Genomic DNA, 26,119 nt, shown 5'->3' with positions numbered 1-26,119 from the left:
CAAAACACAAATCATCTTGGATTTTTTTTCCCCCCTGTTTGAAATAAAAAAAAAAAAGATTTGATTTTACATGTTTGGTTTTATTTTAAATTTCTTAAATATACTTATTGTACAGTTACAATAATGCAGCATTTTTTAAAAAAAAACAAACAAACAAACAAAACCATTTTAGTTCATAGGGGTTGGTTTGAAATCAACATGTTGAACACAAGCACCTCCACGATTGAGACACTAGAGGGCAGTAGTTTTCCTTTTTGGCAACATTTTATCCTGCAGGAGGATTTCTAGCTTTAAACCTTAGAGGGGATGAGAGGCGCACAATCAGTTTAAAATGCTCTACAAATGTAAACTTTAAAACATAACATCTGATTTTAAAATAAGAACAGCTGCCTTTTTTTCTAGCTTATTGAGTGTAACCTGATCGGTTGTGGATTAATGGAAACAGGATGTAGTGTGCTGTTGTACAGTCAGATTGAAGCACGCCCACTTTCAGAAGGCTTGTCAAGGGACACAAACACATAAACACCAGTTTGTTCACATGGAGCTCTTGAATGTGAGTAAAAAAATGACCGCGAGGTGGTCAAGGTGGACTCCAAACTAATGTGTGAGCTTGGAAAACGTCTCCATCTTAAGCTTATGTTGAGCGTAGCCTGTAAATGAGGCAAGTCATGGTAACTCGCCTCATTTTTGGCAGAGAAACGGCAAATTGGAAAATGTGAAGGATCCAAAAACGGGACAAATATCTTTTAGTTTGCAACAATGACCCCACTGTAAGCAATGTGGCCACGGCATTCAATGACTGAACTGAGCGAGTGAAATAATGATTCGGTTACTCCGACTTATTTTGGTGTTTTGTGTCCCTGTCATGCATTTGCCTTCAGTCATTCACCTGGAGTGTTTAAGTGTCTGCTCGAAATCTGAGGTCTTTCTTTTGTTGCATTTTGTTCCTCTGTGATCGCTCTTTGATTACATCCAATAGGTTAACCACACGTTCTGACAAGCATGCCGATCTGATGCTATATATACACAACCCTCTAATGTTCCACGAAGGGACTTTTAAAAACATTTTAATACAGTAAACACTGCAATACTTAGTTTCAAAAAAAGCCCGTCTCCTCTTAATAAATCCAGCAGGCGCACCAGAGCAGACATATTGCTTTTTTTTTTTCCTTTGTTCACATGTTGTTCCTCTCTCCAGCTGTGTTTTGAATCTCAGACATGGACAGCAGCTACAGTACATTCTACTACCATAAGCTTTTTGAGGTTCAAATATAACAGTGCCACCTAATTAGAAACATCAGCACCTTAAATTATACAATCTCACGTTTTAAAAAATTTGTTCATTTTACAACGTCACATATTTACACTGATGATAAAAAATGGACAACGGAGCGATCCATGACACTGACACAAATTAAAAGATGAATGTAAATGACAGAAGTGACACGTAAACATCGATTTCTGAATGAACTCACCGACAGTAATAATAAATAAATTAGTGCATAATGTGTTTAAAGGAAATGTGATAAGACACGAGGAGGGAAATATCTAGTTTTTCTAAATTAAGTGCAACAAGCAACGTCGGCGGCTGTGCCGGCGACGCTGGCGATTAAAACGTTACAGAAGCCCTGAAATAATTTCATATGACACGATGTGAAATAATATAACACGCTTTCATGGCGGAAGATGAAAATAGAAAATTGATATTAAAGGACAGTTGGCGGCCTCTTTGACCGAGGCCTCTGTTGCTGAGGTGTGTTTTTGCAGTTGCAGCTGATCTTGGGCCCGTTGCTATGGAGAGAACACGGAGGGTTGTTGCTCTGTCAGCTGGGATCGTGCCCCGATTCAGTTCCACGTCCCTGCAATGCATTAATCTCAAGACTACATTTTTCCAGGACACCAGGTTTTTGAGAATGCAGGTCTTCACTTTGTGCATCTCTAAATGATCCCTGATGGTTAGAGGTATTCAGAGGCCAGATCTGCAGGTGTTGGAGTGGGCTGAGGTGTGAGGCTTTCACCAGTTGGCTGGAGGCTGGCTGGGCTCCGCGCTGCAGGAATGGTCCAGCTCTGCACTGTCACAGTCCGAGTCATCGTACAGACCCTGGTTCGGAGAGAAAGCGTGAATGATCTGAGTAAGAGCCGCAACAGAAGGGACATCTTAGTAACCGACAGCAGCAGACATTATCTAATTAATTAGCTGCGCGTCTGCATTATCTAAACTACTTTTTTTTGTGTGTTTTTCCGTTTGCCTACCTCGTAATTATGATCATTTGAAGCAAGCTGCGTTTTGACTTGTCGTAGGATGGCTTCCTTTTCAGACAACCCGTCGGAGCCCAGCTGGGTTGGGTCGGACGGGTCGGCGGGAATCTCTGAACCCTGAGACAGCAGGTCGTCGCTCTTGTCGTCCAGTCGCTCGTCGGTGTTGGTGCTGACCACGTCGGGTGTGCCGCTGTGGGAGTGGTCGGTCGTGTTTCCCTCCTCACCGTCCGACACCGACAAGTTCTCTGAGCTGAAGGTCGACAGGGACTGACATTTGGTGATGCTCACAGGCCGCCTGGGTGGGTACGAGATAGGAGAGTGCACACACATTCGTAAATATCTACAAGTGCCGGAGAATGTGTGAAGAAAGAAAGAAGGCTGTAAATTCACAAAAAGGAGCATACAGAGTTTTTTACAGCTGATATTTTGACATGAAAAAACAGATGTATTAACGACGGCCGCATTTCACTTTGGAGGTCTTGCTTTCATTCATCATGACTACGGTTGGTTGTTATGGTTTACAAGCACATTTAATGGAACCGAGGCATTGTCAAATTAATGTATAATGTGAAAAAGGTCTATTGAAAAATACAATATGCATTAAATTTAGCCTGGCCATGTGAAAAAAAAATTGATGTGACAATGTCCATGGTAAAAAAAATGCCTTGGTTTATGTACTCTGAGCACATCACAAGACAGAGTCAGCCTGTGCTCCCGCATTGCACTTTCATACTGAAGTCTAAATCCAGGCACTATATTTCATAGTGCGCTGACACTCACGGGAAATGTAATAGTCGCTACTCTTAAATTTAAATGCTGGTAAATACGTGAGGCAAGAAAATGAAGTGCAGTTCTTACCGCCTCCTCGGCAGCTCCACTTCACTGTCCACTTCTCCTTCCTCCTCTTCCGAGGACACTCCACGTCTCTGTGGACAAATTTACAAGTGTTTTTTTTTTCTCATGTACACAAACACATTCAAATGTACTTCAGTTAGACTTTTTCCAGGCAAGACTGAGCAGCGATAGTTTGTACCTAATTAAGTGGCTTGTAATAAAATGTGGATAAAATGTGTCTTTCAACCATAGTTTGTAGTTTATGTGTGTGATCCTAATTTGTAGCATAGCATCTATAAAAATGACTTGCACCTAATGGAGTGAAGATGATGATGTTTGGCAGATTAATGACAGAAAGGTTTTGACTTCCGCACTGTAAAACCAAATTTGCATATGGTAGCATTTTACATGCAGAGTTCTGAATCCTCACACACTTGCTAGCCACTGTAGCAACAAATGAAATCCAAACGGTTTGATTTCCCCAAAGCATGTTCCTGCTAATTAATCCTTGCTCCCTTTTAACGCAGAAGTCAAAATGATTTCGTGAAACTGGGTCACGATAAAGAGCGGCCACTTCTGTTCAAGTCTCACCTGACTGCGCGTCACTGCTGCTCTGTAGAGCAGCGCTGCAGGTGTGAGACGCTGACTTCTGGGGGAGCGCGTGATCACCGTCCCGTCCTCCTTCTCCTCGCCCTCGTGGGGGGCGCGCGGGCTCCCGAGCACAGACGCCCTGCCCGCAGCTGCTCCTCTGCCGCACGGCGAGTCTGGGCTGCTGGAGAACGGGATAGACGCCGCGTCCTCACTGGGCGTGTCGCTGCGCGGGGGCGTCTCTGCAAGGTCATCGGCGCCGCCGCCCGCGTCGGGCCCCTCCTCTAGCCCTTCGGCCCTGCTCTCTCCCAGCCCGGCCGAGGCGCTCTGGCTTCCCGCCCTGTCCAGCCCCGGCCTCGCCTGCCCCTTCCTCCGGCCTTCAGCCTCCAGTGTGGTGGAAATGAGATCTGGGCTGGAGGAGGACATCTTCTTGAGCAGCAGGTCGTGCTGCAGGCCCCTGAGGGCCGCGCTGGGGTCTAGATGGTGCTTGCTGCTGGGAACGGACGAGGTGGCGTTGATCATGGCTAACGACGAAGACAGAGTGGCTTTCAGCTGAGCCAAGTCGCCGCTGCTGCCTTTGCCGGCCTTCCTGTAGCGGGGTTTTCCTCGGCGGGAGCGACCGGGGGAGGTAGAGCCCTTGTTGGGGATTGTGACCTGGGTCATGGACGAGTCCAGTTTGGGGAGGATGACCTCTGACTTCAGTAAGTCTGGCCTGGAAGAGGCAGGAACGGAATTAATTTAAAAGTGAGAGGAAGAAACCTCAGCTGCATCACATGCCTTTCTTACCAAACGAACTACAGAATATTCAGATTACCAGTAATACTTTACCACCCTGAAGCCCACTGCTACTACTAAACATGTAGTGGTTTTCTAATGATTACTTAGGTGCAGCTTTAACAAACTGAATCCAATTATAAATGCTCTTTTCTTTTCTCAATGGCTCACCTCTTGCTGTGCGAGGGCAGCTTCTGAGGCACGTTGCGTTTCTTCATGAGTTTCTCCATGGAGTTGGAGGAGGCCGACTGTCTGGAACTGTGGTGCTTGAAGCAGCCCGGGTACTTCTTATCCAGCGACTGCTCCCTCCTGACATTTAAACACAAACCTCTTTTAGCGGTTGTCAATGGACACTGAGCACGTCAATGAGAGGAGCACTTTTTAAAATGCAGTGGCCTTGTGTAACTAAACGTAATGGCCGTTCACTTCACATTTCAGGTTTGAACTTTTCCACGGTCTTTCATTACGAATACTCAAACAGCTCCGGTGAATAAAAAAAGCTCTTAGTGCGAGGTGTGTGACTGAATGAAGCCCTGCATTTGATTATATTATAGTCGGGTTCATTTTGAATTCATCAAGCTTTGTCATCTGTTACTTTGAAGAGAATGTAACAACAACTCAGTGGTCGTACTTGAGCAGCTCTTTCTCTTTGATCTCCAGCTGTAGCATGATGGCGTTGAGCTCCATGTAGAGATTATTGGCTCTCTCCAGTTTCCTCTCATAGTGCTCTCGGATGTCCAGCGCGTGTCTGTGTGGAGGGGAAAGTGAGAGGGATGCACAGATATTTATCTACTTGGTTACAAATAAACACATTAAAATTACTCATGCATGATCCGTAAGCCTTTAGCGTTGACGCCTGTTTTCCTGCATAACTAACCTGAGTTCTTCTCTGCGCCGCTTGATGAGCTCCTCGTCCAGCCTGTGGATGCATGTCCCCTCAGACTTGATCTTCTCAAAGTGGTGCCTCACCTCGTCCCTCCACTCCGCCTAACGGGACACATAAAACGCAGACGTCAGACCAAGTGTTAACGTCTCATAGCAACTGCACATTTCCCACATATACAGATAAAAGTAGTGTTGACAAGCATTCTGCCAGTTTCAGTCCACAAATGGAGTTCCCTTCCTCATGCAACATATGTAATACTTTAATACCAATTCTCTGATCAATGTGTGTGAAATCACCATCAAAATAACTAATTATAAAATGTACTGTATATAGGTATTCAGCAATTTATACTGGATATCCAACTCTGATCACCAGAATAAGTCACAAATATACTTGTAGATAAAGAAGAAAACCTGACCCTGTAGCTAGCTGTCAACACTTAATTTTAGCTGAATTGCACACTCGGAAAATGGAGCCACACCTGTGTTAGTCTCTGAGATAATTATACATCAAACCTGAGTGGCAAATTAGCGACGAGTGATATCAATGCTGAGAGTAAACGTTCTTGCACCTTGATCTCGTAAAGAAAAAAGCTCTTTGACTGAGGTTTGTTTGTATCAGTGAAACAAAACCCATTAGGCTGTCAGATGATAATCAATACACACAGAGAGGAAGAGCAATACTGGACATGAACTGACATGACATGGTTAAAAAAAAAAAAAAAAAACGCAGTGTGGGCATCTTCTTGTACACGGTGGAGCATGACAGCTGTTATCTGATACCTGTCATATCAAACAACAAAGGAAGTAAGATTTATGAGTGTGTGCTTGTGCATGCGTGTCTGTGTGTCTGCGTATACATCTATCTATGCACAAGAGATGCTCTTCTTATTAAGCTAATGGACTCTGCGCACACTCCTCTATGTCTCCAGTCCCCTCTTTCTCCTCTCTCTTTGCTCTCTGCTCCCGACCATTAAAGCAATCAATACACTCCAGCACCAAATGCTTCTTTCTAACGTCACAAGAAAAATCCATTATGGGCCAGAGAGGAGAGAAATAGTGGGGAGGTTTGCTGGGGGAAGGTGGGGACTGGGAGAAATAAAGGATCAAGAATAAGTGGAGTGAGTGAAAGAGGTTTATGTTTTGCATCATGAGATGTAGCGCGAGGTAGAAGCTGTGGATCGCTGCGAAGACAAAATAAAAATCTATTTTGTGTGTGCGCAGCCGTGTCTCTTGATTATACATGCTTGAGTTATAAATGGAGGCCCTGCATGGCTGAATAAAAGACATATTTTCTACACAATTACGCTTTTCCACATCTGTCCATCATTTGCTGTGGGCTGCAGTGGCCTAACACATTTCTTATGTGCTTCCATCCCCCACCCAGTCTCACGTAGACACGCATCCTCTGATATGACGGAGGTAGGGAAAAGGTTGTCCCTTTGACCACACGACAGCACTCACATGCGACAAGGAACAAAGACCAAGGAACCAACAATAATATGTTGTGACTGGAAGGACAGGTATTATTAGTGGATTCCCAAGGGGCCTGAGGCCCCAGTGCAGCTGCACGCTCTCTGTAGTTACTGCGGCACACTGGAAACAAATGGCAGTGGCATGACAGCAAAATGACTATTAGTGATGCTAGCTGCTGTTCATACAAGGTTTTGTGTCAAGAGACATATAGAGCTCGTGTGGACTTCATCTAATGGCCATTTATTTAATAAGAGAGACAGTGATTTGAGAAATGGTGGCTCTCAATTGTGTTCTTCTGCAATTACACATTAACAGTATTTGTCTGTGATTTAATTCTCATTTCTGTCTGTTTTTAATACTGACAAATAATATAAAATGAAAAAATCAAATCAAGTGAAATTAACTAAGGGTCACGACTGGGTTCACATTCTATCTTAAAACAGTACTGACACGTTGTAATGAACAATGAAAACTAAAATTAAGCTTCAGAAGTCCAGTGACTCAGGTGAGCGTTTTCCATTTAGTTACACCCCACCTCACACGCGCACGTCTAAAAGGATAAAGAACACTCACCTGAGACTGAAAGTAAGTTTCTTGGGGGGTGGACAATATATCTGCTGAGGCGATGTCCAGATGCAGGAGAATCTGTCGAAAAGAGGGTCTGTTTCTGGGCTTGCAGTTCCTGTAAGGAGTGGAAAGAAATGTTTTTATTTACAAAGCGTCTAACTTATCATATTTATTTTATGTCATTCCTTCCATCTGCCTCCTCCTCCTCCTCCCCCTCCTCCTCCTCTTCCCCCTTCCTCACCAGCATTGCCTCAGGAGCAGTTTGAAGCTGTCTGGACAGCCTTCAGGTACAGGCAGCTGCAGGCTGTTGTTGCCGACTCCCCAGATGATGGCGGAGGAGTCCACGTCCTTGTAGGGTACCTCCCCCGTCAACATCTCCCACAGCACGACGCCGAACGACCTGCAGAAAGACGTGGCACATTTTCTGTCAGGCGCGTCAGATATGTTGTGATCTGACCAGATACAAGAGGCAGCCCAAGGAAAATGGCACACGTTTAAGTTTCTGCAAATAAATGTTGCTTTTTGAAACCCTGCTGCAGCTGTTTCAACAACAATAGTCCTGAATGTCTTGTGGTGGTGAGTTTTTGGCGGTTTAAAATTAATGTTTTTGATTTTAGAAAAATGTCTTTGAACCATATAAATATGTGTCATAGGTCAATGTATGTGCCACCTGATTAATATATATATAAAATTAAAAATAATACAATGTGTTTTTGTCCCATTTTAAATCCACTCTTGTGCTCTTAACACTGCTTGGTGTAAGAGCGTAAGAGCAGGACCATGGGGATGGTAACTAAGAAAAGTCTGTTGCTGGTGACTCCGTGTGTTGCTATGGTGACCACGTATAGTTTCCAAGGTGCCTATGGCGTCGCATGTAGCATCGAGGGTGCATGTGATATTCTGTTTACACGAGTATTTATAGAAACCCTCCACTGCCACGTTTATGATTCACCGTGCACACAAAGAGAAGAGTTGACTTCAAGACACGGGCATCTTCCTTCACACCACACCACACCACACCGCACAAAATGACAACTAATGGTGTGTTTCTGTACAGAATATCATTTAGGAATGTAAATGAAATATTTATTTCACATCTGTTCTGGCAATAGGAAAAGAGGGGAATTCTGCTCATGTCATCAAATAATTTTCAACCGCCTCATACAGAAGGAACCGTTTACTGTAGAGCATAAAGGTTGTGTTAGTTACTGCAGGTTCCCACGTATTTCACAAAATCAAACCAGTACCATTTTTTTGTGTTGAAATATGAACAATATGCTATAAATACAGATGAGTTTTTAACTATTTATAATAACATCCACCACTGTAGTGGAACACAAATTTAAATAGTCCAGGTAGTGTTGAAAATATCTTTCTGTACTGGTTTTATGTAGTAAGAGAGATGGGAAATGAGCAAAATGAAAGGAGTGGTCAAAACCCCAAAGGGCTAATATGCGGTGCCAGTTTTGCTGCTCCAGAGTGATTTAGTTTATGAGTAAAAATTTCAGTCAGCTAACCCTGTGAGCTATGTCTCCATGGTAACAATCGGTAACACCGGCTGGTTAATAACGACAGCATCAAAAAAAAAAACATCACAAAAGGCAAAAACTGCTTTCTTTTTTTTTCTTTTTTCTTTTGCATATCTGGAGCAGTTTGTTTAGACATTTTTTTGAGCTTGAATCAAGGAGTACTGAGCCTGACACAATAAACAGCCGTGATGTTTCAGCGTTGCTAGATTGCTCCAAGGTTTATTCTACTATTTGAAACTGGAGTTTAGAGCAATAGATTCCTTTAGAGATCTGTCTAAAATTTAATTATGAGTTTGGTCAAAGCATCACCAGAGTCCTCCCTGTGTACATTCTTAAATATTTGTAGATATACCGGCTCTACTTCCTTAATAATAAACATGTAACCAGTTATAAAGTGCTTCGTTCATACGGCAGCTCTTAAACACACCCTCTCCTTCTCACTTCTGCTTTTTTTTTTTTTTTTGTGGTATGAACTACTATTAAGTGATTTACAAAAATTTAAACAAAGCTACACAGTACACACCCATGCTTTGCTTTCTTTCTACATCAAAAGCTTTTTAATCCTATTTTCACTTCTCTACTAATGCACCGCTGGCTCTGGGCCAAACCATCCGTAGGCTTGGAAGGTTATTCCAGCCTCTCCTGAGCACTGCAGCATCTGGCAAATCAATTATTAAATTAGCCAGCGTTCCTTTCAGGACAGAGAGGAAGACTGATGGAGGGATGCAGTATAAGGGGAAAGAGGCTGAGAATGCAGTGGAAGTGGGTGGGGGGTGGGGGGGTCTGCGGCTTAGCATAGGGCAACCCATCAGATGTGGCCGAGACCCTATAGAATTTCACGTAATGAGATATTGTACATAATACTGAATAGATTTTCTAGAAACAGGATCCTTCGCTCTCTAGTGTAGTCAACATCAAGTAATGAGATTCTATGGTGATTCAGGGTCAGATAAGACAAATCATAAGGGAGATTTGTCAAGAGTAGACGGTTTGTAACACCTACCAAATATCCACCTTCTCTGAGACAGGTTCGTTGCGAATGACCTCGGGAGCCATCCAGGCCACTGTCCCTGCAAAAGACATCTTGGTGCTCTTGTCACTGAGCTCCTTGGACGTGCCGAAGTCAGAGATCTTCACCGCGTCGTCGTAGGTGATCAGCATGCTGGAATTAAACATTGGATTTCTCAAGTTTACCTTGAATTCATCCATGTACAAACAGGTAAATAAAACTGAGGGCCAGGACTGCCATTGCCAGTCACAAGGTAAATCTGAGGCTTTGAGGGTTAATTAAAAGGATAGGAAAGTAGAAACCTCTATTTTTTGTTTTCTTTTCATTTAGTTTTTTTTTCTTTTTGTATATTGCTTGCACTAAAATCAAATCGATTAGTTTTTTTAATGTGGCATTTTGAAGCTTTAAATGTAACTCTTTAGTGTTCTGGCACTGTCATTGACATTAGAATCACTTTTTAGAGCTAAGTCTTTCAACTCACTTGGGAGACTTGAGGTCTCGGTGGATGATCTTGTGAAGGTGAAGATAGTTCATTCCCCCAGCGATGCCCATGGCCCAGTCCATGAGCAGGGATGGAGTGATCTTCCTGCCAGCCCTCAGTACCTCGTACAGCTGTCCCTGAGCGCAGTACTCCATGATGATGCAGTAACATGGAGCCTGGGTACAGATGCCTCTGTAAGAGTGAAGCAGAATAAACAGGTAAGAGAGAGTGTGCCAGTGCCGTTACACTGACTGTTGGGAAAGCTTGATCTGAGGTTCTTTGCGTCTAAGATCTAAGATAGCAAGTGATATTCAGAACCGATCAAAACTTAAACACCCAAATGTTCAACTCAAGTAAGTAGCCTACGTCCTATTTTCTGAAAATCTGAGGTTTGACTCAAAATGTTCAAACTCAGTCTCATGCTAAGTGACTTGCCTGAATGTGATAATGTTGGGATGTTTGAGCTTCCGCAGGTGCTTGATGTCCGTTTCCTTGATGTTCCGCACTTTCTTCACGGCCACCTCCTGTCCGTGCAGTTTGCCAAGGAAGACGGCGCCCTGGGCTCCGCTGCCCACCCACTGCAGGTCCGATATCTCCTCAAAGGGGATTTCCCATGCTTCTGAAGTGAGGATAAAGACGGAGGCAAAATGCTTGGTGAGTTCATCCGTGTAGTAATATATCAAATGTGAGATAAAGAACATAGTGATGGTTGCAGGGAGCTCTACAGACTGCAGATAAATTACACCAACTTCAACGATGAAATTACGTTGCTGATGCTTCACGTTGCCTGTTCAACAATACGCCCACCAGACTACCACGCCTTCTAAATTTAATAAATAGTAAATTGGTAGACCTTTTCCACACTAGTATTATGGGTCTATGCACACCACGTCAGCCTGTTGGTCCAGCATTTTGGTTCAGACTAAAATATCCCAACAACTATCAAAGGGTTTGTTATAAAACCTACACAGACATTCATGGTCCCTGGATGACGGATGTTAAGGACTCATGATTCTCTGACAGTTCAGAGTAAAACATATTGACATTTTACAGCTTACATAAAGTGTGAAGACATCTGAAATAGTCAAATAACAGTGGAATGGTGACCAGATACACGTAAAATAAATGACTGACTGTGCAGTCAATTTCATGTGTGTCCTCATTAGCATGAGTTAGCATGCTCTGCAAAGTATCAGTGTGTTGTCACATGTTATTTTAGCTAGGCCCTGCTCTGTCTAGTCTCAAAACAGCCACTGTTGGTCTCTTGATGTTGTTTTGGCTTTATCCCTCCCTTGTGTTATATGTGTGAGTTACTTTGATACACAGCACATCTCTTTAGTCTTTCATTATGAGCCAGATGGGATGCAGCAGCAGCAGCAGTAGTAGTAGCAGAGTGAACAATAGATCTATAAGAAAGAAGTTGGAACTCTCCTTCACTGTATATGGGAATGCATTTTAATGAGACCCTTTTGAAGTCAGATCTTATATATTTTAAGTAATTGGCTTGGATCAGAAATCTCCTCAAGTCCGGAGCTTTGCCTGCAGTTACCCATATATATCCAAAAGTAACTTATCAGTAATCTTGGTGGGAACAACAAGACATCAGAGGTTCCACGGGTGAAAGAATGGGTCTGTGACTGAAACAGAATCTTATGAATGTATGCTTAGTAGATTGAACGATGACAAGGGGTGGGGGTGACCCCTCGGGGTAGCTTTTGGGACTACATAAGGGTAGACAATGACCCCTACTAGTACATTTATTCTTATGTATTTATTTACTTTTTTTCTCTTCTTCCTGTTTGTTTATTTTTTTTTTAGTATCTACCGCCTTATCTTGTACATTAGACTAAAATTGTTGAGTCTATTGTTAGGGTTACGTAATTGTATATTATTTGTTCCTGTATGGAGAATCTTGCTAAGTTTGCCATGTACCAAGCCTGTGAAAAATGCAGGAAAAACTTTAGTTAAAAAAAACAATAGATCCATAAGATGATTTGCAGTCTCAATAGAAAAGGTCAACATACACCCACTCAACCAACACCTCATCCCACTACCATCAGGTCGTAGATACCGGACTTTTAAATTCATGCATGGGAAAGAGCTCAGTTCCTGGAGCTATAGCCACTTCTTCCTTCTCCCCTGTGTCTGCCATCTATGTCCACCACATTTGTGTCATAAGTTGTTGATCGAGCGCCTTCTTGTCTATATATACACACACGTACATATACATACATACATATATAAACTACGATGGTAACGGTGCAACTCCACCACAGGTGGTGCTGCACTGAATTGAAAGGTTGAACTCTGTTGTAAGCCCTGACACAGAACCACAGCTGATATCTTGTTCTGCTGAACCTCATCTTAACCTAAGACTAGAGTGTGGCACACAGACAGGGAACCCTAATCTCCTGTGGGTAATTCTCCCTCAGTCTCCTAAATCCAGCTTAGTGCCATTGTCGGGCTGACGCAAAACAAGGGTCCAACGTTCATGCGGGGGTAGGAAGAGGGAGGGGATTTCAGAGCCTAATGGTGAAGAACAGAGAGGTAGGAAGGGTCAGTGGGGGTCCATGTGGCTGGAGACAGACTGTTAATACAGGGAAAATCTACAGCCCATTCTGCTACTGTTCTTAACCCCGGAAAAGAAGATTCAGACACATTTGTCATATTAATAAGGACGATATGAATGATTAATGCTCTCCAGCGACTGATTGATGGCTCAGTCTCTTATGACCCCTCAATCAGTCACCGGATCCTCCACAATAAAGACACAAGGCCACATCTGAGATGTCACAATCTCCTCTGGTCTGCTTTGTTTGATGTGAGAAATTGTAGAAATTTTGCACATCACCAGATGCCCCAGCGTCCTTCACAGTCAATAAAGGACCTACAATTTCCCTGCTTTATACTGAGATACATTGTTACTTCTAGTCAAAGCTAAAGAAAGGGGTATTGTTACATGGTGGGCAGGCATTCAGTTGCAACAACCCTATTTATTTCACTCTTATAATATCCGTTTTGCTCTGGTTAGTGTGTGTGTGTGTGAATCCCCGCGATGGCGCACAGAGGAGGGGAGCAGCGAGGTGCAGATGGGCTGGGAATGATAACAGCACAGGATGAAAAGGAGAGGAAGGGAGACAATGAGAGATGGAGGGAGGAGGGGAGTAGAGGGGAAATGTGGAAGTCAAACGGGTGATAAAATATCAGAAAACCATAAAGACAAGGAGATGCATAAAACTGCCAGCTTCAAGCCTGATGTGCGACGCCGTATTTATTTTATCAAGTTTGTATTTGGCATCTCATCCGAGTCCATGTGTTCATGTCAGAGCTGGATATTAAGTGGTTTTATTCGTGGATGCGTTTATGCGTGCTTGCCTTCATCCTTGGGCGCATGGTTGCTTGTGTGTGTGTGTGTGCGCGCGTGTCATGGTTTGCGTTAATAGAGATGAGAGGCGTAGGGTCAGAGCGTGGCCATGCATAATTCATGAAGCAGATTTGGCAGTGGAGTCTCAGGGGAGCCCTGCGCTATTGTGGTGGCTGCATACATAAACAACACGGCGTGACGGGGAGCTAGTTTCACTGGGGGGGTGGCAGTGGGAGGTGGGCACATGCAGGCAAAATGATGAGGGGGGGGGGGTATCGGGGGAAAATAAGCCCTTTGCAGCTTTGATAGAGTCTCCTTCTCTGGCTGCAGCTCGTTCACGTCAAGGGAAGTGTTTGTTTACAACATGGCCTTTGTGGGAGTCATTTTTCTTTACCGACTGTTTAATGTAATTAAACTGGGGATAGGATCATTTAATTAGCATATCAAAGCTTCACACTAGAATTATATGGAAGCTAGTGGCTGCTTTTATTGGAAAACGAAAAGCAACCGTTGATTGTGCTGTGTACAGATGTGCACTTTACGCACAAATTAATGTGACTACTACTAGACTTACCATCCAGGTCGTGTTTGTGCTCTGTGGAGTAGGCTTTGCCAATCATAGTCCAGACAGGGCGCAGACACCCAAACAACCCCTCCAGAAACCCTCCTCCCCCTCCTGTAGACTGGCATTGGAGCCTGGCGTCATCAGCATGGCTCCTGACCAGAGATCTGTCCGTGTCCTGCCCTTCGCCCTCTGTCCTTCCAGGACTCCCATCATGCTCATGGAGCTTCAGGACACTGTTGGCAAAGTGCTCTTGTTGTTCCTCACCGGGTGTCTGGTTGTGTCCAGCGGTCTGCCCCTCACCCCCTCCACCCCCGGGCTCAACGGCACCTCCAGTGTCTATGGAGAGGACGTTGCGGAGGACGCACTGGGTTGGGGTGAGGTCCATTTCTGGGGTGCAGGGGGTTTCGGCATCGAGGCGGCGAAAGGATGGAGGGTCAGAGAGGGGCGTGCTGAAGCCGGACAGAGAGGGTGAAGGGGCACGAGGTTCATGAACGAGCGCCATTAGGGACTGACTGGAGAACTGGGAGCCTTGATGGGACCAGAGGGAGGAAGAAAGAAAAAGAGAATGGAAATTATTATAATGACAGTTGTTAATAAAGGTTGATTTAGCTTAACTTCGAGTTTGTGGCTGAGTGCTTAAGTCAATTATAAGTAGCTGTGGTTACTAAGTTAGTACATGTGGCAGAGCTTGGTAGAGTGACCCCAAATGGTCTGACCCAAGCTTTGAGTTGTCAGAAAAGTACATTCAACATTTCTATCATCCTTAGTTTTTATGGTTTTGTTGTTGAATGAGAGGTAGTTTGTAATTTCTACGGAAAAACACTGATTTTGCACAAAGCAAACAAAATAAAATAAAATAAATATGCTGTTTGTTAATAGATGGTAAATATAAAGCATCCACATGATTAAAAACATTCATAATTTTTGTAATTATTCACAACATAGTTCATAATTTGACAGACACAGGTGAAGGTGAGAGTTATAAATGTACATGCGCCATGTAGTCAGGGTACTGGCTAATGTCTTAAGATATCTAAAACAAGAATGTGAATCAGGATGTATGGACAAAGGACAAAAGATCATTCCGTCTGGATCGTAAATCAGAGAAAGCACTAGCTTTGATTAAGTGCACTGTAAATAATGTGAGAGGCCCCTCTCGAGCTTCACTGACAACCCTGCGTAGGCTCCACTGCATCGGAGAACCTTCATTAATTCATTCATTTCCTTACATTTGCCAGAATATTACAAACATGCTTTGCATAACTTCTGTTCTAACATACGTGATTCAATAAAACCAGAGCTCCATAGATCACGGATGGTTATTTATATCCTACTCAAGCAACATCAGCGGCATATTAACATGGATACGATTAGACGACGGCAGAGAGATAATGAGGGAATTTTTACTGGATTCTTCAAAGGTTTACATTTCTCCAAGGACAGGAGCACATGCATGATCGGTGGAGAACGGAAATGCATGATTTCTTGGCAGAGTTTTCTCTGATGTTATCCACTCCCCCTCGCTGTCTCTGACAAGCACAAGTAAGAGGTGACTGGCTTTATATGTTCACAAATCAGAATCCTTACAATTATATAGAACACAGAATAAATATTTTAGTGAATCCAGACTTATTTGACATATCTGTCAGGGTAAAGGTCAGTTTGTGTGAAATTAAAAGCTTAAATGTGCCTTTATAAAAATTACATTATTGAGTCTCCACTGATGCCATTACTGACTCTTATATCAGTCACACTACTCTGACTGATAATCCCGCAAACAGTAATTTACCTGTCATCTGATGCGTGAGCTATCAGTCCACTACTAAGTGTATATATTGTGCCCTTGCAGAATATAACCATACCACATGTAACCACTAACGCTGATCACAGAGATAGTCCAAAACTAGACAGGCACCACCAGGAGATTTCATTAACACAGACAAAGTCTGGAGGGGGAAAATCATCCTCATTATAATTTCTTCACAGGGAGAACTCAACCACTGAGTCACATCTGGTGCAGGCATCATTCACATCCGACTGAACCTGTCTCCCAATGTTGCTGCTCCGGTTCTCACTTTATTTATTTCTAGGTATCAGCTGCGGGAGCCGCAGGAGCAGGCTACGCTCTGTTACAGGCCAGCGCATTGTGGATGTGTCGGAGGCGCACCATCGCCTCTCCGCGCACCTCCTGCAGTTTAAGACCCGGTGCGTCAAAGGAGCATCACTGACACCGCTGAAGTTACAGTCAAACACACGACGGCAGATCACGCGAGAATGACTAAAAATAATAAGAATAAAAAATAAATAAATAAAGGATGTGTTGTTTGGTGCAAAGAGCAGGTGGCTTAATATCTTGTCAGTACCTGCTCTCCATCCCAAATGGACGCTGCCAATGTGCCCGTTCCTACCTCAGTGCCGATGGCTGGAGTCCATCGCTGTTATTCCAGTTTTAGGATTTATTCTATTGACAGCCACTTGACAATTTGTCCTCTCTAGGTTTGTCGCCGCGATCAGCATCCACGCTCCCTCCTCCTCCTCCTCCCGCTTCTTCTTGTCTGCATCCAGGGAGCAGCAGCAACCGAGATCGGAGGAGAAGCCTCCTGCTTTTAGTTCCAGTGAACAGTAAACACAGCTATAGCTACGCTCCCCCGATTCGCTTGTTTTCCTGCTCCTAACACCTCCTCCTCCTTTTCCATTGCTCTCTGAGGAGGCGATGTGCGCACACTCAGGAATTTATACGGCCATAGTAAACACGACGGGCGAGGAGAGGGAGAGAAGGGAGGGAGGGAGGTAGCGTTGACTGTCCTCCTATCAGACGAGAGGTGCGCCGTGACGAGCGGGGTCCGGTGAGACACGGGACAACTGCAGGTATACGTGGTGATTGAGGCTACTCTTAGGCTGGGATGAGGAGGAGGAGGAGGAGGAGGGTCAGCCGGTATGTGAGGTGATCGAAATGATGTCATCTCCAAAGCATGCAGCATTTGAGTGGAAAGCACCATTTAAATCCCTTCAAACCCTATTAACGCGCTCTGCACCGAGTGTAATTGCTGTATAATCTGCGAGCTCCGTCTGCCACCGAGAGGACACGAAGAAAGGACGGCAGCTTTTTCTTTTATTATTATCATATCCAATCTCTACTGACCCATTTCTCCGAGACGGGAGAGGTGGGACAGCACATGCAGGACCTAAATGGGACTTTCCCCAGACGCGATTTGTTTCCCTCAGCGGCTTTAATTAACCTGAATGAAATAAAATACCACGCTAACAACTGTCACCTTTCAACACAAATCCCACTTTGTTTGTAGAGGAGAGACCGTCAAAGCCTCCGGCTTAAAATGAAGTTTTTGAACAAGTTTCTTTTTCAGTGCATGGCTTTCTATAGCGAATTCGTGTGATTTGAGTAAAACTGTCCCAACGCACTACAAAGTCATATCAGATCTACGTCGACACAGCCTTTAAACAAAACTTGGTTTTAAAAAAAGTCCACAAGTACAGAAATCACAATCAAATTTTCTGACTTCACTATTTACCACTGGGTATAATCTACAATAAATAAAAAAAAATGTGTAGGTCTCCCTTGTGCCTCCAAATAGTAGTGACTCATCAGAGAATGGACATGGGCAACAGGGTGTTGTTAGTGGGGCCTATGGGGCCTATGGGTTGAGGGGAGGGGTCTGTATGTACTTGCATCCTGCTGGGGGTGGCTGCTGCCATCAAGGAGTGTCATGCTATGGGGTGGGGGTGCCTGGTCTGGTCTAGTTATGCTACACGTCTAAGTAACATCCACATGAATGTCAGGTGTAAAAGTTTCCCAGCAGAACACTGAATTGTCACAAGATGGTCAACGTTATTGTCATCTTGTTGGTAATGTTATATACCTCTCCAGTCAGCGGTTTTAATGTTGTGAATAATCTGGCCAGTCCTGCCTTAAAATACTACCAAACAGTTTCTGAATATTTCAGGGGTCTGTTGAGCCATTCCCCTGAAATTTAATAATCCCACAGCACCTACACACAATCAAATACCCCTGTGTTCACTTTCAACTCCTCTGGGTTTACTCTGCTGACACAATCAAACCAGGGATGCCCTGCATGATGAGCAGCTGCCAGGTGAACTCTGCAGGCCAACTGGAAGATTATGAAATCAATCCAAACAGCGCAGAATCTGAGTCAAACTCGTTGGCCAGCACGGAGGAGCATGTGTGTTTGTGAAACAGCCCGGGATCCCCCGTCTGAGCTTTGTATTTATTGAGAGACTAAGTGGTTGTAGCTACATGACCCCTTTTTTTTTGAGAGCTAAATACAAATCCTGCCCTTATCTCCCAGATTAAGCCCGTGCTGAGCTTAAACCAATAACGATGACCTCATCGCGTCGCTTGTAGACACCCTAACTAGTGTGGAGACATGTCAGGCTGAGAAACCTGCGCAAACGCAAGCGCTCAAAGCCTCCCCCCACTTTCTCCTTTTGCTGCACTTTATGAAGTCGTGATGCAAATAGGGACACTGTGTTCACTCAGTTTGATAACTCTTGTAAAATGTCAACTAAGGAAAAATCATCGCTTGTGTTTAATTTATTTGAGTCGTTTGCATGTTCTCATCAAATGAAAACACTAATTTTAAATTTTTTATGTTTGCAATTTATGATAGTAGTTTGCTGTAACTAAAATAGAGGGCAACTTTATTTTTATGAAATTAATTAAATGTTCACCCGTATTACTTATAACATATTCTAATAAATATCACGGCCGAATAAAACCAAGGTATCATTTCCAGTCTCTTTTAAACAAAAGTTTTGATCCATATATTTTAGTTTTACAATTTGAGGAATGTTGAAGTTCCCAAATGAATATTGAATGAGTTCGAGCCAAAAATGTGCTTTATGAATGTTTCATGTTGGATTTAATACCAAATGAAAAAGTGGGGTTGGAAAAAAAAAAAATCTGCTTTAATCATTCTTGCTATTTTATGCCATCCCCGTGCAACTCCTGTCTTAGGGCGGTCTGTACAGAGAAGAACGTGTTCTTTTCTATTTCTATCTTTCCTTTAAAACTTTCTTCATGATTTATTTATTAGACCTTGTAGTTGAGAGCGGCTCCTCTTCAGGGATGCTCAGGCCTCTGAGAATCAGTACCGCTGCCTGTGATGTCCACCAACACAGCTTCTGCTTCTCTCGTGGCTGAACCACCAGAAACAAGCAGAGAATGAATGCCGCGGGGTATCCCTCCTCATCAGACACAAACCTTCAGTCTACAAGGTGACAGACAGCTTTATAGAAACAATGGGACGACTGCGCCGTGGATTTTAAATGACCAATTTGTCTTTTTCTTCTGATTTAAGAGGAACCGAGCAAACACACTGTGGAATCCTTCCAACTAGCTGATGTAAAATGCCGCATTGTCTGGCAGCATGCATCATAATCTGTAGGAGGGAATTAACTGAAGCCCGCAGTGAAGAATGTCAAGAGGAATGTCATGTGTGTGCATGTACGTATGCATGCCTCTGAGTGTACAGTATGTTGCGTGAGGACCAGTGCCAAGTGGACACAGATTGTCCCAGACTGGTTTGGGGGAAGGTGGTAGGGTAGAGGCGGGTGTGTTTGTGTGTATGCGTGTGTGTTTGTGTGTGTGTGTGTGTGTGTGTGTGTGGTCAGATGTATACTAGAGGATGAGGGGGAGGGCAGCTTCTGGCTCTATGGAGAGCCTATTTATGGATCCTCATCGAGAGCCCCTTGTGTTACTCATTGTCACTTTCACTCACACACAGTGGAATAGGTGGCCAATCATAAAATCCACTCAACTCTGTTCCTAAAGGGAATGTGAACAAAAGGAGCAAAGATAATTGGCACTTCATCGTCACATTGACTGAAAACCAACAAGCAGGCATTCTTTCTGATTTCTGATGAAAGACGAAAGGAAGGTTCGCGTCTGTTTATATATGCCTTGGTCAATACACACTATGGAGCGATCCCTTCCTGCTGGATGGTGTTGTCATCCATCACGTTGCCACTACCGTGCATTTCATCCATACTGCCCGCTGATGGGATTCATTAAGATTGGCGCCAACCAGGATTGGTGGACGAGTGAGGGGTGGGGCCGTTGTGGGTGGGGGAATTCTCCATTTCAACAAGATGATCTCACCTCCTGTCTGCAGCTCAGGAAGAGAAGCTTTCATTCATAGAGTTCATCCATTCACACTTGCCCATGCTCAGACACGTGCACGCAAACACACATCCACAACCAACACATCCCCCAACGGGACGCTGAGGAGGCCGCTGTGCCAATGAGGCAATATTCAGGTGAGATCACTGCCGGATGCCAAGGTTCCTCTTTCCATTTCTAAACTATATGAAGGATGTGTGTTTGATGTCTTTCATCATTTGATCCTGGCTGCATTACTGAATGCTGAGAAAGAGAACGAAGACGTCCTACAAAACTACTAAGACATGTGAGCAAATAGTTTCTTATTTACACATCCAATAGACACTAAACAACATTAGTGTGCTTATTTTGTTGTTTTTTGTTGTGTTCTGTTTTTGGTTAACACCATCTCACAGGCCAAATCAAGCTCTTCATATGCTCCAAAATGTTCACCAGCTGGTTACTAAAATCAGCCACCAGAACTTTCTCTGGGGACTGGGAGCCTTTGGATAAACTCAGTAAGTTCCCACTGAAGGGACCAGGGTCAAGCTTAGATTGAGGAAAATGATTTATGATGATCTAAATTATCCACTAAACATTTCTGACTAATCCTCCATTTTACTTCAGCAATAACAATCTCTGCAATAACTTGTAAAAAATAACATTTGCTTAATTTAAGTCCAGCAGTTCAGGCATTTTGAATCTGCTTTGCTGCTACTGCTTTCCCCGTTTCCAGCATTGACTCAATATCCCCATTTTCAGAGCAGTAAATCACAATCAATAGCAGCCACACTGTTAGTGTTGCTGCAGAGTCATGTCACATTTTTTGTCAGTGAACTAATTCACCTAATCTGCATGGACCACCATGTAGACGCAACCAACAATCTGAAAAAACTTCCTACTTCCCAGAAAAAAGTTCCTGGGATTAACATTTCTCGTAACATTGAGTGGAAATGCAACTAAACTGTGTTCATCTGCTCTTTGATCCTGAACAAACAGCTGCTTGTCAACAATGCCATTTAAACTACACTGTTGATTCAGATGATGATTCTTTGTAGTTTCCTTGTTAGGTGCTGGTTTAACCTCATGTGGCGAACGCATCCAGCAGAAGATCAGAGAGCTGTGGTTACTAAGTCAGTTTGGTGACTCAAATCCCTCTATGTCGATGGCTGAAGATCCTTGAGCAAGTTCCCTAGGTGTTGCCACCTACTGCTCCAATATTTACTTCTCTTTCTAGTCTGTGTGTACAAATGGATGGGTTACGTAGAGAGAAGCTTGTATGTTTGCGTATACCATACACCATTAATCTTAATTCATATTAATTCTTTCTTGATTCTTTTTATGTTTGATGCTGGTCGGGTATTGTGGCTGAGAATGGTGCTAATATGAACGGTGACAATAACCCTAGACAATAAGATAAAGGCCAAAACAATGAGCTGAAAGTTCAGGGGTTTATTGCTACAATCAATCTCCTTCACATACAATTAGTGATGTTATCCAATGTTAGTGAAGCTACTGGGAAAATAACGATCTCTAGGGTGCACGTGCTCTTTTCGATATTTACAGGAAGTGTCCCAGACAGCTGAAGCATATTGACTCATTCTGTCATGTCTTAAAATATGCTAATCCAACATTTAGATCAAGCCTCGCTTTGATCTTGGGGGGAGATTAGGGATGCATCTGATTTTTCCTTTGAAATCTCTGAGAATGGAGGAGGCAGCCGGGCAGCCTGCTGTTGAGAGCCTCTGGCAGCGGCCCAGTCAGGAGAGGGTTAATAACAATAAAGGGGAGGTTGGAGAAGCCTTCCTGAAAGTCACGTGGTTTGTGCCGGGAAGGTGGGTGCACTGGAGGGAGGGGAGGGTGAGTGGATGCTGGAGACGAGAGGGGGAGGAGTCCGGAGCGTGTTGCCGTAGAAACAGAATCCTCTGTTGGCCGGTGTGAAGTCAGAGGCGTAATATTAGGCGGTGACTGCAGTTTGGAGCTGGTGGTGGTGCGAGGGTGGGAGGGGAAGGGGGAGCGGGGGTGACTCACACTGGAGGACACGCTCTGCATTCTAATGGACGGACACAGATGTGGACACACCTTCATGAAGCTATATCACCTTCAGCGCTCGGTCCCTTCTCATCTCCGCTAACTGCCACTGTATGGCACAGATCAGCCTTTATCCTGCACCACTCTACATCTGAGCATATCATTAATTCATTATGTCCACGGAAAATCCATTAGTATGGCTTTTGGTGGCTTCACTTGCACACGTTGATCAAGGGGCATCTATTAGACCGAGGGAACCGAATGCAGAGACGGGCTGGTAAACTATAGCTGTTTAATTGGTGACGGTATAATTGCAGAGCACACGTGGCAATTAAAGCGATAATATGTGTAACCCATGCTCAAGATTAGCATTGGATTAACTACACTTCCCAAATACCCCTGAGTATAGCCGCTCACCAGCTGTTACGGGGGACATGTGAATAATTATGTTAATGATTTCTATGCTTTTTTTGGGGGGGGGTGATTTATATAAATATGTATATATACATACACATATATACATATATTGTGTACATATATATATACTGTATATATTTAATACATTTATCTCATGGTGCAAGACAAAAATCTAATATGAATCAATACTGAAATATTTTCTTAAATGCAGAAATGCACTGATTCCTCATAACTGATAAAAGCAATGAGATGTTTATACTCTACTACTATACTTTATAAGTTTATACTCATAGCACAAAATCTGTAACTGTACACAAAAATGCATCCATCTACTACATGTATAGCTTCTTTCAGAGTGATTCTGACTTCTGAGGTGAAGAGAAATATAATGATTCACACAATAAATATTCAATGTTTGCTGGGAAAGCCCAAGTTAACACAGTATATGTATAAATGTACAGATATAGGTATAGACTTTCTGCCGTTCACATCAGCCACTGCAGGACTATAACACACAGGGGGATGTGACGTACAGTTGCCCTATAGCAAATATCTGACTTTTGATTGAACGGCGAGTTGCTCTTCCTTTTAAGGAAAGCCAGGGCAGGTTCATTTCCCATCATTGCCGCGTGTAAAACTGGAAGCAGAAGGGAAAATCACAGGCGCTGTGACGTTTTCTCTGTAGCCACCCACAACTGTATCTCATGGTTAGGGGTAAACCAATGGGAAGAAAGCTGACTATCTCATACAGTGCAGGCTGGTCAGAAAAGTGGGAGGCTGGCTGATAAATGGTATCCTCAGCCTTGTTTATATCAATCTGCTTGTGACCATGACTCATTTCATTTTTGGGAAGAGGTAGTGGCTGCTGCACACCCCTGCAGTAGAACCAAAAACTGGTTATCCATTCTCCTTTTTTTTCTTATTTATTAAGTAATATATTTCTTATTTCTTATTTTCTGAGGTGGTTCTCAGTGGTTTTTGCTTGGTATTAACTAAAAGTGAAAATAAATATGCAGGTACTTTTAACCAGATTTCTGTTTTTTGACCCCCACCCCCCGCGCAAAAATAATAATAATAATAATCTAACTTCTTAAAGATATTTCACCTTTAGACCACTTAAGTTTCCTTATCAGGTGCCATTGTTATGGTACAATTGTATTGCATATTGGTTTTATTCCAAACCAAGCAAACCTTACCATGAGTCAATAATCTTCTCATTTCTGTAGCCCTGACACGTGTCTCCCATTTATCTTAAATTGATGCTGTCTTTTACATTTATTCATCTGCCAAGTGTCTGTTCTGTCATAACCTGCTAAAGATGAGATAATCCTACATTTGACTAATATATTCAGAATAATTAGGGGTAGCTGTATTGTTTCCCAAATCTGTATTCCGGAGGAATACCAGTCACCATTTATACGGAGTCATGCAAATTACCCACTTGACTGGATCACATATTAGCTGTATTAAGGGTAATTAATTCAGCTGAAGAAGTCAATTATTATTTTCCCTAAAATTATAGGTAGAGTTAGACTTAGAATGTGAGTACGTAAGTGAAAGGGATGAAAAGACTTGTTGTTGACTCTAAAACAAGAAGCCAGAATCACTGGTTGTCAAAGAGCAGTGCGCTGTCCATGGTGCTGATCAAAGACATCAAGGTACCAAGCTGATAAATGGACAAATGTAAACTCACTTGACAAATCATTTGGTACAAACAAACCATTATAATACAATAGTGTTAATAAAGGTGGTAATTCACTGGTCGTTTTGGCAGATGTATTCTGTTGTGCTGTTAAAATATTAAATCAAAGACAAAAGTGTTTATGGTGTTGAGTGTAACCAACTGACTGAAACGGGGTTGTCAAAATAACAGAAACACGTGTCGGTATAACACAGCACGATTCAATGACAGCCTCCAGAATAATAACAATGATAAAAAAAAAATAAATAAACACAGTTGAATCAACATATTTTAAAATTATTTTCAACAAATTCTGAATGCCATTACCTTCATGGAGTGAAGATTTAGTGCAGGACTGTTGTATTAGAATGGATTCATTTTCCCTAGAGCACCTAATATAGTGACAACTGAGTATATTTCTTAATTGTGACAAACGGTGTGTTTGTAGATATAATAGATTCCATATTTTTGAACATTTACATATAAATCTCAGAAACCTTCAAAAGTTTACAGTAATCCCAGGATACTCCCTACAGTCATCCACACTGTCGTAAAGCCAAGCACCATTGATTGTAATAACTGTTTCGAGATGATAAATTGGAGGTTTCAAGTTAATCTGAGAGCTAGATATATCGTGGGCGTCGACTTTATTTTTTCAAGAGAAACCCTACTCCTTATCCTCTCAGGAAAGAGGGCTCCCCCGCCCCTAAATCAATGTTTATCGATTTCATTACGCTGAAATAAAGACTTATGTCTGGCGAACTGACAATATGAGACGGAGCAGCTCAGCTGACACGCAGCGCCACCTGGTTGTTGTAAACAAAAAAGACATCGTGTCAAGTATTATCCGACGAGATATGCTTACTAAAAGAAATAAAAAAATAAAAAAAATGATACAGCCTCGAATGACTCCAATATCGGACATGATTGCAAGTCCACAACAATACACAGCTTGAATGATTGCCATTGTGATATGTGAATATGTGAATGCGATTCAAGCACATTCACACTGAACAGGATTTTACCAGCATCGGGAGGCTGCAGGAAACAGACTCTGGAATCATGATTCCGTCAGAAAAACCTACCTTTTGCAGGCTTGTTATCATTATCCGGTGAAGGGGCGCAGCAGTTTCCACGAGTGGATCCGGTTGTAAATAAAGAAAGAGCAGATGCTTTTCTTCCACACGGCGAAGCTCTGAAATCGTGGTACCTCCGTTCAGCAGGCTATTACTACTACTACTACTACTACTACTGGGGTCCCATCTGGCTAATTACCTTGTCAATATTCCTCGAAGGTAATACCGCGAGAACGAGAGTTGGGGTGAGAGCTCAGCCTCACCCTCCTTAAAGATCCCACCCTTATTCACAACCGCCGTTGTAATTGCGTTAATTTGAAAAAGGTTATTGAAAGAAAATAAATAAATAAATAATAACATACGTATATATAAATTATTCAATATCAATAACAACAATCCAAATGCTAATCCCTTCACAATGTTGGAGTTGTAAATCACACTCAAAGT

General features: G+C 43.0%; 1 protein-coding gene across 4 annotated transcripts; it reads right to left on the bottom strand.

The window, feature by feature from the left end:
- Positions 1 to 59: 59 nt before the first annotated feature.
- LOC125006186 (mitogen-activated protein kinase kinase kinase 12-like) lies at positions 60 to 25,850 on the bottom strand. Of its 4 annotated transcripts, none has more exons than XM_047581997.1 (14): positions 25,682 to 25,850; positions 14,341 to 14,859; positions 10,838 to 11,021; positions 10,403 to 10,594; positions 9,916 to 10,074; positions 7,625 to 7,783; positions 7,390 to 7,498; positions 5,333 to 5,442; positions 5,087 to 5,203; positions 4,627 to 4,764; positions 3,685 to 4,393; positions 3,118 to 3,185; positions 2,254 to 2,554; positions 60 to 2,101 (listed from the first exon to the last, which is right to left on the bottom strand). In XM_047581997.1, exons 2-14 carry the CDS (start codon positions 14,831 to 14,833, stop codon positions 2,015 to 2,017), a joined length of 2,826 nt encoding a protein of 941 aa, XP_047437953.1. In that variant the 5' UTR covers positions 14,834 to 14,859; positions 25,682 to 25,850; the 3' UTR covers positions 60 to 2,014. The 4 variants fall into 4 exon arrangements, with proteins under 4 accessions (XP_047437953.1, XP_047437955.1, XP_047437954.1 ...); XM_047581999.1 differs by lacking the exon at positions 25,682 to 25,850 and adding an exon at positions 16,740 to 17,159 and having other exon boundaries at positions 10,838 to 11,018; XM_047581998.1 differs by lacking the exon at positions 25,682 to 25,850 and adding an exon at positions 16,695 to 17,158.
- Positions 25,851 to 26,119: the final 269 nt, after the last annotated feature.

This window comes from Mugil cephalus, chromosome 4, assembly GCF_022458985.1.
Source record: "Mugil cephalus isolate CIBA_MC_2020 chromosome 4, CIBA_Mcephalus_1.1, whole genome shotgun sequence".
NCBI lineage: Eukaryota > Metazoa > Chordata > Actinopteri > Mugiliformes > Mugilidae > Mugil > Mugil cephalus.
Note: the sequence above shows the minus strand (reverse complement) of the source record. Positions and strands in the feature narration are given on the sequence as shown.

Coding starts and splice junctions, on each gene's coding strand:
- LOC125006186 (XM_047581997.1), bottom strand. CDS start 14,833: ATGGCGCTCGTTCATGAACCTCGTGCCCCTTCACCCTCTCTGTCCGGC. Junction 4,765..5,086: donor AAAGAGAAAGAGCTGCTCAA/GTACGACCACTG, acceptor TTTAAATGTCAG/GAGGGAGCAGTCGCTGGATA. Junction 2,555..3,117: donor GTGGAGCTGCCGAGGAGGCG/GTAAGAACTGCA, acceptor GTACCCACCCAG/GCGGCCTGTGAGCATCACCA.